General features: G+C 40.4%; 1 protein-coding gene across 1 annotated transcript; it reads right to left on the bottom strand.

Moving 5' to 3' along the window:
* Window positions 1-3,763: 3,763 nt before the first annotated feature.
* On the bottom strand, window positions 3,764-9,794 carry dclre1b (DNA cross-link repair 1B). Its single transcript, XM_084552815.1, has 4 exons — window positions 8,979-9,794; window positions 8,115-8,280; window positions 7,832-8,014; window positions 3,764-7,089 (listed from the first exon to the last, which is right to left on the bottom strand). Exons 1-4 carry the CDS (start codon window positions 9,174-9,176, stop codon window positions 5,951-5,953), a joined length of 1,686 nt encoding a protein of 561 aa, XP_084408941.1. The 5' UTR covers window positions 9,177-9,794; the 3' UTR covers window positions 3,764-5,950.
* Between the last annotated feature and the right edge of the window lie 1,082 nt (window positions 9,795-10,876).

Genomic DNA, 10,876 nt, shown 5'->3' with positions numbered 1-10,876 from the left:
TTTATTATTATTGTCACTGCATATTCTAACCTGCAAAAAACATTAGATTCACTAGTGAAAACGGATGTGTTCTAATATAACATCTAATATGAACTAAATCCTCCTTCATAACTGGTATAATGTTCAGTTTATATTGAAACGGCATCAGAAAGGTGGTGATTCAACTGGATGATCAGTTTAAAGGATGTAGTTTGTCATGCTGTAAAACTGGATTGAATTAAACACTGAAGTATTTCTGTTATTAAGCCTAGCCCACTGACTACAATGGGGTTGTCAAATAATAGAAACATGTACCAGTGCAACACAATACAGTTCAATAGTACTACAAACCACAGCCTCCAAAATGAAACCACAGTTGAATGACATCTATCTCAGTTATTTGAAACAAAGGCTGAATGCCATAATCTTCTTGAAGCAGAGATTTATTAGAATGCATTTATTTGCGCTACTGTAAAATGATGAACTAGCGAGTGAGTTTATATAGTGTTGAAACCAAAACAAATGGGCACAGACAGAATCAGCCAAAGCACAGACAATGGCTGCATCCACTATCACACTGACAACTATGCTGTCAGTAATAATGACAGCTTTCAACTATTACACTTCATACACTATCATAATACAGCTCAGTCTTTCCCAAAGGATCAGGCAAAAAAAGTAGTCCTCAAACTGAATTATCAAACACCGTAACAATAGTTTCACTGAAAATACTGAGGTAGCTACAGTAGCTGAGTATGAAGGAAAAAAAACAAACAAATCTAACAAAAGCAGCCATTGCAACATCCAGACTAAAAACTACAGACAAATGCTATCCTGTCCTCTTCAAAGATTTTTCCGTACAGCAGCAGCAGCAGTGAGTCTGCGGGCCACAATCTGGGACTCCTTGTGATTTAGCGCTTTGATACGTACAACAGAAGTTGGGTTTGCCAGCTTGTCAGGTGCGTTAACTTTATTTTTTATTCGTGGGTCTTGAGGGGAGCTGAATGTTAGTCCCTAGTAAGAGTTGAAGAATGTATGAGGGGCTGTTGCTGGAGCAGAGCTATAAATCACTCCACTGGATCCTTTTACTCTACAACTCAGGAATAAAGAACAAAGTAAAGCCTTACTGTAATTCTGGGTGAATATTGTTTGAATACATATGACCCAGCAATTATGGCTGTTGTAAGATTGTAACCTGACTGACACGTGGCGAGTCTGTGTTAATCAGACCGTCATTCTTAATGGAGATATTGAATTGAAGGGAGAGCTGAGTGGATTGGGAAAACCATATAAGCAGTTTTACTCTGGGTAAGAGGGCCTGGCCTTGCAGGTGGCAGTGTCCTCATGATTTCCACTTTGAAGTAATGGTGTGTGTGAGGAATCCATTACTTTAGCCCTAATACCCTGCTGTGAGGTGTGTGGGGGTATGTGACACTCCATTTCCTTTCATTTCCTGGCCTCCCTGCCAGAGGTTCATATTCTCGGAGCGTAAAAGAAAATGCAACCCCCCCCTTCCTAAATTATTATTATTTTTCTGCTTTTGCAATACAAGGCCGCTGCCTTTAAATAGAATTTGGGCCTTCAGGGGGAAAAAAAAGCAGGTTTGTAGGAATCTTAATGCAAATTCCAACTCGAGTGTTGTCCTGATTAAAATTCAGCTAATCTCAGGAGAACAAGAGCGTGTCCCTGGCTTCCTAGGAAATTTTTACATTGCTATAATCTAATCCAACATATGAACACAGAAACAATCAATCACGTGTTCCTTCTGTATGGAATCTGATCTCTTGAGAGCAGGTTACATCCTGGTTATGTACAGGAAGATGGTATTGTGTTGGCTTTAACATGTGTGGCGCTCCTCTTTCGGGAGTAAGGATCAATAGTGGATGAACATTTTGTCAAGTGCTGCATTTAACCGCACTTCTGATGTATTTTGCCTGAGTATTTACTTTCCATTCCACTTAAAACTAAATATACTTCAATTCAGGAGGGACTTCCTGACAAATTAATGTAAAGATATTAGTTAGTAATGTGCCTAGCGAGAGAGGTCTTTGAGTGAAGTCCTCATATTTGAGGGGGAGAGGGTGTGCTTAGTGTAGGAACGCCCCCGGGTCTAGACCTCGGTGGTGATGAAAAGAAGATCATTTTTGAGGTCTGGATGAGATGAGGAGTGGACTCTAATGAGCTCGACCTGGGTGTGAAGACTGGAGGTGAACGGGGTGGAAGAGACAAAGGAGACAAAGATAAGATTGACTTAATGATATGGTGACAAAGTCTGAATGGAAAGACCCATAGTCAGTTGATTGGAGAAGCTGGACGAGAGAGTGAGGATGAAGATGTCTTCCTGTTTGAACTTAGCTGATCTTCATTTGGCTGCTTTGGTTCCTTTACAAATGAAGACACCGGCAACTTACAGTATAAAATATACTGTAATAGACAACATCTCCACTATCAATTAAACTCCACAACATTATAATCAAGTATTAATTGATTAGATAAGGCCTTTATTCCATTTGTCACATTCTCAGATGGATTTTACCAACTAAGCCATCAACTTATTTAGAGATTGTTCAGTAGATGAATGCATCCAGAAAATAATCTTTAGTTGTAGATCTGTATGAATTCTGAGTGCAGTGTTTGGACTGATCTTTTTCCTCTGTGTCTGTTCTTCGGCACTTTGAAATAAAGAAATGGATGATTGATTGAAGTGCATAGGTTTAATTTCAGTAGGTTTGCTTTTAACACCGCATGCTAAAAGATGAGTGGTTCAGTTGTAACTGGAAGTCAAATAAAATAAAATAAAATCACTAGATTTGATATTTTGTGGGAAATCCTTTGTTGCCAGTGAATGTCTTATTACAGTGACAAGACTTGAACTAGTGATAGCATCTTTATTAGTGATGGTATTAGTACGGTGTAGTATTGCTCCATTGGTCATCGTAAGTGTTTGCATGCACGCTGTGAGCTGAGCTGTTTCTCCGGCTCCCCCTCCTCCTGCCCGCAGGAGCTGGTCATTCATCCTTTATGAGCACATGAGTAAGCCCCAGTTGGTGGTTCATGTCACCCACTGATGGTGACTTTATTATGCTGCAGCACGATACCTCTGATGCTCCTGCTCTTCAAAGGCAGGCCTAATGGGACGTTCTGGGATCAGGGCCAGCAAAATATGTTTATACAGCTGGATCAGTGGTGCTGTTCGTGGAGAGCTATTACACTGCTTACTGCGCTGTTTTGGCCAGCTTCGAACAAATTCTGCATTCCTCTGCTTTTGTGGAGTTTTGTTATTCCCTTATGTTTGTCCGTAGTGGGATGACAGTTTAGAGCGCACCTCCTCAAGGAGTGTGGATTTTAGTCGTTTTTGTTCTCTGTCTAATGCTGCAGCTTGAATGCTGTGATATTGTACTATAACTATACAATAACCCAGAGACTGAAACTGGTTGCTACTCAGTTTTCACCATAGGGCACCTGATCTCAGGCTGCTGAATCAGGGGTCTTTGCGTGCTTACTTCTACTTACTTTTACTGAATTACAATAACTATTATTTAAAACAAAAAAAGGGGGAATGAAAATTGTGATTTTGCTCAGAAAGAGGACTTTTCTGTCTTCAAATGAAGCAACATGCTTTTTTAAAAAATAAAATAAATAAAAATAATAAAACTAACTACTGCCATCTTAGGGGAGAATAAAAGGACTGCAACTGAATCTTTACATATAAATATAATTTAGAAATTATATAAATTATAAAGGGACACCAAAGAACAGTGAGATTTATTTATTTACACATATATATGCAAGCACAGTGTCTTGACAAACAGAGACCCAGAAGGATGCAAAAGTAATGGTCTCCGGCTTGATTCAGCCCAGTGACACCACAGGGTTTCTGTCTTAGTTCACTAGGGCATTAGAACATACATTTTTATTCAGGACACTAAACGTTGAGCGAGTGTTGTTACCTACAGTCAGTGACTTCAGTACAATGGGTTTTCTAATTGCCTGTAAAAGCTAACTCAGTACGCCATAGGGTGTTAGAAAAGGGTGATTTATGTTAGGGGTTCCCAGCAGAGGTGAGAGTACTATTAAAAAGGTACAATAATTGACCAGGTCGGTGAAGCAAAGCTTATTCACATTAAGAAATAAGAAAGTAGTTTGGTCACACATATAAATCCAGCTCATTTTGATCAATCAAATCGTTGATCGTCATAGTTTCAGAAAACATGTAATTAATTATGATATAATGTTGTAGAGGCAGAGAGGTCTCTGTTCAACACTGATAGACTGTAAAATAATCCAGGGAAAACAGAGCTGTGCTGTGAAGTTGTTGACAATAATGCAGATGTTATTATAGCACCACCATGAGGTCGGTTGATGTATTTTGTTTTTGTTGCCTGCGTAATAAGATTCATCATCATTGATCCACAAGGGTTGCAGCACCTTCTGTTCTCCTAATGAACACTTCACTGTTAGAGTGAGGTATTAAACTCCCACAGAAGGCATCTGTAGTGTACACTGCTGCTTTATGCCACTTCCTATGTAAAACTACATTTCTGACTGGACATAGGCTAGTCGTTATTTCACCAGTCCCCAACGTCCATTGTTAATTAAAATAAAGTTCTTCCTAAAAGTTTTTGGACTTTTCCAAGCAGTCCACAGTAGTGCCGTAAAGAAAGAAAGTGGCTAAATATCATAATGGAAAAATCGACTTTTTTTTGTTTAACCATTGCATACACATAGATTTAGAAACAAAAACAATAGCAGTATGTATGAATCTAGATTATATTCAGTATTTTATTCTAAATTACCAGTGTACTGCATACTTTCAGGTCAAAAAGGGAAAACACTGATGATACAAACAAACTGGGGTCACAGTGGGGGTCGTCCAGGTACAGATGATACTACTGATCTTTTACATTACTATTCCCATTTAAAAGACACCAGTTCTGAAAATGTTCAAATATAACTCAAAAGGCCATTATTCACACAGTGAAAACGTACAAAAGGAAAATGCTGGCAAAAACAAAACTGCTTTGATGCAAAACCTCCATCTGTTGACAATTCAAAGCCTTCCAAAATTCATAACTTTACTTTCAGATAATCAAGTCTGAAAGACAAACAACCATACTCTTCAAGATGACTGTCATGCAAAGCAAATAAATACATGCGTCTATACTTTTACTATTAAGGTTCTTCCACTGGAACAAAAACACAGAGCTGTGTCACAAACATCCAGAAACTTGACATAACCTAAAAAGAAATAAGGCAGATTGAGTATATAAACAAGGGCACAAGGTGAAACTAAACTTCAAAGCACAGAAATTCAGTGAGAAGCTACAAAAATACTGTGAACACGGAGAGACTTGTATAAATAGATGTTTCTGTAGTCATACTGGTTACTGGTACCAAGGACAAAGAATGAGAGCAACACGAGTTGGCTGTTTGTCGGCACTCCTACCAAACATTAGTGCAGTGTGTCTATCCCCTGCTCGGAGGCTGTGGTGGAAATACATGTCGTTATGGATTGGTGCAGCTAAAACTGACCAACCCAGGCTGGTGATGAAAACCCCTAAATGCAACTTTACAAATATCAATGACTGATTAGTGAAAGCTGTCTCATGTAAAACCTCATAAATAGTCCAAGAATCACTAATTATTTACACATACATTGTTTTTAAAAACTGTATATTAAGTGTATATTAATTATTGATCTTATAGAGGCAACATAGCTTAGTTTAACCGAAAGGTGAGTCAGTCACTTCATCGGTCCAATAATCACAAGCCTTTTTGTAAAGTACAGTCCAACAACAAAGAAATGGAAGTGTTTAAAGGAAGATGACAAGACTCTAATGAGAAAATAATGCTTTAAAGTGCTTTAACGTTTACATCCTACAGAAAAACACAAAAAGCTTTTAAAGGCAAAAACTTGAAGATCACATCACATTATTGTCTGAGAACATGTGTATGATGTAAGGTAAGAGGGTTATACAAAGCTCTTCTGCTGGAGGACACAGGCCTTAAAATCGTCCTCTGAGAAGGGGAGCTTCTTCAGAAGTTTGTTTTCCATCTCCTCTATGTACTCATGTTGCAGCTCAGTCATGGTGCTAAATGAAGTGCAGGAATCGTTATCAGAGCTTTCGTTCTGATCAGTTCCACTGTGATGAATTGTGCTATCCCCATCTGATACTGTGCAGTTGTTCTGAAAATTTCCATATCCACTATGTCGATGATTGATTGTTGTGGCACTGGTTTCCGGAGGCCTTTTAGGGGTTCTGACAGGCTTCAAGCAGGTCTTGGTGTTTGCCAGGATCTCCACTGGAGCACAGTTGCTCTGGGCGAGTTGCACCGACTCTGCCATAACCAGTTCTTCAGAGACTGTCTGCACAATGCTGAGGTTCCACATGTCTCCAGCCCCTCTTCTGTTTTTGTCAGGGGTGAGTCTTTTACTCGTGTCCACAAGAATACAGTCAGAGTCCCTTCCACTACTTTCTGTGTCCATCTCTTCCTCGAATACATCTTGTTCCAGGCACTCTGACTCCGATTCTTCTACATATGACGTCCTGGATCCCCGTGCAGGAGACTCAAATACCACTCCTTTGGGAGCAAGAGGCTGAAAATGTCTGCGGCGAAGGCTTGTGTATGCTGATGAGCTAAGCTGCCTCTCAGGCTGTCTCAACATGTAGTGACGGACTGACTCAGGAACCAGGATTTCATGGCGCCTTTTGCTTGGCAGTAAGGCAGAGAGACCTCCAGGTACACAGTTTCCTATAATTGGTACCAGGGAGGTAGGTTTAAGCGCAGAGACAAACTCCTCAAGCTCTTGGTAAGAGGAATGGTCTGAATAGGGCACTACGTGGACGTTGGGGTGGAAAGAAACCAGGGGCCTGCTGGTAGGCAAGATGGCCATAGTGGGTTGTTCTGTGTTCCACTGGTGCAAGGCGGCAGAGCAAATCTCTGACTGCTCCACCACTCGGATACGACCGGCTCCTGGCTCAGTAGTGAAGACGTCAGGCAGCTCCAGAATTTTAAGCGTCTCCATCCTCTCGATGCTCACCTCAACCCAGGTTTTGAACTCCATCGCCAGCTCCAGCAGCAGGGACTCCTTACCCAGTGTATACAGTCCTGCAAGACAGAATGAGAGTCTGTGTCATGAGACTGCAATGAAAAACAAGGAATTCAATTTTAACCCTGCAATAACTCATTATTTTGGCCCCTTAGGGGCAGCACTGACATATATCTTATTTACACCTACCACAGCTAAGGAACAACATGATTCAGTTGGAATCGTGTTTGTGGCTACCTTGCAAATGCAGTTTTGTTTTAGTTCTCCACCAATGCCTGAGTCTTTGGTTCCTAAATGCACTGTTATGCTTACCAGCTAGTTAACAATTGTGTCTGTCTGCTAGCTGTGTGAAAAGCATGTAGGGTACTGTTGTTTTTTACACTCAGTTGGTTTATACAGCTGTTGTATGTCTGTGCAAATGTCTGTCAGACTGAAACACACTTACATGCGGCCATTTAATACATTGTGTTCATTTGCTTTTTCTAGTTTTCAAAACATTTGATGAGTTGGGTCAAATTAGTAAACATTAGTAGTTGGGTCAAATCCTGAGGAGAAATAATAATTGTAGAATATGGTTTTAGATAATGAAATAAAAATACTAATTGGCTTATTATGACCCTCCACCAAATCATTAAAAACAATAAATGTGCAGTTCTCAGTCAAAAGAGTAAAGGAAAACGCAGCATAAGGCCACAATGAAACACAACATAACCATTACATACTTAACTGATCATGGGTGAAGGCTTAAACAAGGCTAAATGTTTACAAAATGCATGTTACAGTAGGTCTTTACAAACTCACCTATGACAACACAGTGGTTGGGATGTCTGCGGATGATCTCTTTGATTTGTTGAGTGGCTTTCTGTCTGGACGGTAGGGTGCGGTTGGGATCACAGTTGGTGTTGTCCAGGTATAGGACATCTATAGTGGCATTGTTCCTCAAGCATGGTTCACGCAGCATGGAAGGGGTGTATCTAAAGTCACCTACAGTTAAAAATGTGTCATTATAATGTTGAGAAACAAACAAAAAAAATAATTAAAAGGAAATAAGGCAAGACACCCAGGAAATATAAGATAAACTGACCAGTGTACAGAATAGAGCCAAAGTAGCCTTCAAACAGAAACATGACGCTCCCTGGACAGTGATTCGCATCGATCAGTGTGACCGTGAGCCTCTCCTTGCCGATGTCATCCAGCGGGAGCAGGTTTGGCTCGCCCAGCTCAAGAGGATGGATCCACTGTTCCTTCACCTGAGCAGAAAAAGAAATTATCAGTGGAGAATAATCAAACACCCCAAAAATGTGTGTGCAAGAATACTTCTGTTCTGACTACAGAATGTTAGTGGGGGCCTTTGGATCCTGTGGGTTGAGGGGAGGGGTCTCCGAGGATCAGGATTGTTCCAGTGCATCCCACATATACTTGATCAATTTGGGATCTAGTGAATTTGGAGGTCAGGTCAACACCTTGTGCTGTTTTTCATGTTTTTTTTAGTTGTTCTTAAACCATTTTTGTGTGTGTATCTGTGTCAGGCTGCATCCTGCCATCAAGGAGTGTCATTGCTATGTGGTGGGGGTGCCTGGTCTGGTCTAGGTGGGTGCTACATGTCTAAGTAACACCCACATGAATGCCAGGTCCAAAGGTTTCCCAGAACATTGAATTGTCACATGATGGTCAATGTTATTTTAATACTGTGGCTGATCTGTGTATGTGTAGGGTCCATTCAATATCACTACTCTTCCAGTGAGCAAACATGCACAATGTCAACTCATGTGTGTCCTGCCTCTAAATGGAACACAGGCCAAATTAATGTAATCAGCTACACCTGTGTACACATGGATAGATAGGCCAAACAGCTGCCAGAAAAGAATACAGATTGAGGCGTTCATTTTAAAACTAGCGAACTAGTAAATTTACATTTTAAAACATGCTTGTGTTTCCCCCCTCTCACCTGTAGTCTGAGCCTGAGCAGAGTGGCAGTGGTAGGTGAACAGTAGATGGGCCGGTTGCTCCAGGTGGAGGTCAGACCCACCGTGTGGTCGCTGTGCATGTGGGACAGGAAGAACAGCCGGGTACCTGGACACCTCCGCACCTGCCAGAAGTCTACGGCCAGCGGGGTGTGCGGGATGACTTTCCCATTGACGGACATCGTCTATGTCTTCACCGGAGGACACCAAGGCGTGTGGCTGCACGGTAAGACACTTTTCTAGCAGCTGCTTATTTGAAAGTAATTAGAACCACGTGCACACTACATTTGATGTAGAGTTAAGGTTGTTACAGTGTGCATTGCGCATTTTAAAACACTGCCACATCCTCAGCGATATCTTAGTGCAGTTTTGGCAAAAACAAAACAAAAACTAAACCTCCACTGGTAGCTTGCAAACGCTGAAGAAATTCCTGGTGGTAAAACACAGCTTTAGCGCCAGTTAGCATTATCTGGCTACACACTGTGTTGTTGCTTCTCGACGCCCATTTTTTTTGTGTTTTGAAAACCTTCGGTCCAAACTTCGAGGACATAAGCAGCTGGTGAGTCGTTACATTTTCACAGTTATGTTTTTATCAGCAGCGTGGTTCGTACCCGCGCCATTTCTGTTTTCAATTTAACGCTTAACGCCTTTTCCTGTCATTCTTCTTCATTGGTTTTTAACTGGAGTTGTCGTCAAGCTTGTTTTTGCCACTTACTGCCACCTAGAGGTTTTACAGGGGTGAAGCCCATAGTTAAAGTGTCCTGCTGGCTGGGATGAAAACACATCAACATCTCTAGGAAAACAAATAAAGTAGATGGGGAAAAAAACGTAATGACTAACTACTCCCCAAAACTCAAATAAATATAAACTGTGACATGATTAAGTATGATTAAATCAAATCAAAATTATTGCAGATAGACAGTAAAAATATATTTTTTTTATAGCTTTGGTACAAGAAGCATTTTTTCATTACTCATAATCATAACTGGAAACAAAATATAAAAAGAGAAAAACTTAGGGGCATGAGGCAATTAACTTTTAGAAAAAGTAAAACCTGCAAAATGGAAAACAATATTTAATACCACATGCATACACATTTAATGTACATAAGTAATATGTTTATACACATTACAGCATATTCTAGATTTTGCATTTTTGTTCATTTGTTCAACAACAAATGCACAAAACATCAATACTGATCGACTGCCATAGCAACTCACTAAGACATTTTTTTGTCCTGAGTTTGTTGGTGATCTATACAGTATGCTACACGTATTTATTGAATTTAAAACACTACAATACATTAATGTAAAATATAAGATTAAATATACTATTTTTGATCTTTTGAGAGATGATTTTGCACACATTTTTATACATTTTATATGACATATTTAATTTGAAATAATATATGCATAAGAAGGTCCCGGGTTCGAATCCATGGGCCGACTGGGCCTTTCTGTGTGGAATTTGCATGTTCTCCCCGTGTCTGCGTGAGTTCTCTCCAGGTACTCCGGCTTCCTCCCACCGTCCAAAGACAGGCTTGTTAGGTTAATTGGTGATTATAAATTGGCCGCAGGTGCGCATGTGAGTATGAATGGTTGTCTGTCTCTCTGTGTGTTAGTCCTGCGATAGACTGGCAACCTGTCCAGGGTGTACCCCGCCTCTCGCCCGATGACAGCTGGGATAGGCTCCAGCAGACCCTGCGACCCTTAACAGGAATAAGCGGTTACAGAAGATGAATAAGTGAATGAATTAATGAATATATGCATAAAAAACACACCAAGCTAGAACCTAGCCTTTTTCATGTCATTGATTTTGACTAGTAATACCAGGTCAAGCAAAGGAGACAGTAAAAACTGGTGTGACAATGAACCAGCATTAA

The sequence above is a fragment of the Chelon labrosus genome (assembly GCF_963514085.1).
Source record: "Chelon labrosus genome assembly, chromosome: 10".
Lineage (NCBI taxonomy): Eukaryota > Metazoa > Chordata > Actinopteri > Mugiliformes > Mugilidae > Chelon > Chelon labrosus.
Note: the sequence above shows the minus strand (reverse complement) of the source record. Positions and strands in the feature narration are given on the sequence as shown.

Bases quoted from the DNA above. Each gene is read 5' to 3' on its own strand.
- dclre1b (XM_084552815.1), bottom strand. From the start codon at position 9,176: ATGTCCGTCAATGGGAAAGTCATCCCGCACACCCCGCTGGCCGTAGAC. The intron at 8,281-8,978 runs GTGAGAGGGGGG...TTTTCTGCTCAG, and splicing joins TGCTCAGGCTCAGACTACAG to GTGAAGGAACAGTGGATCCA. The intron at 8,015-8,114 runs GTCAGTTTATCT...TTTTAACTGTAG, and splicing joins TGGCTCTATTCTGTACACTG to GTGACTTTAGATACACCCCT.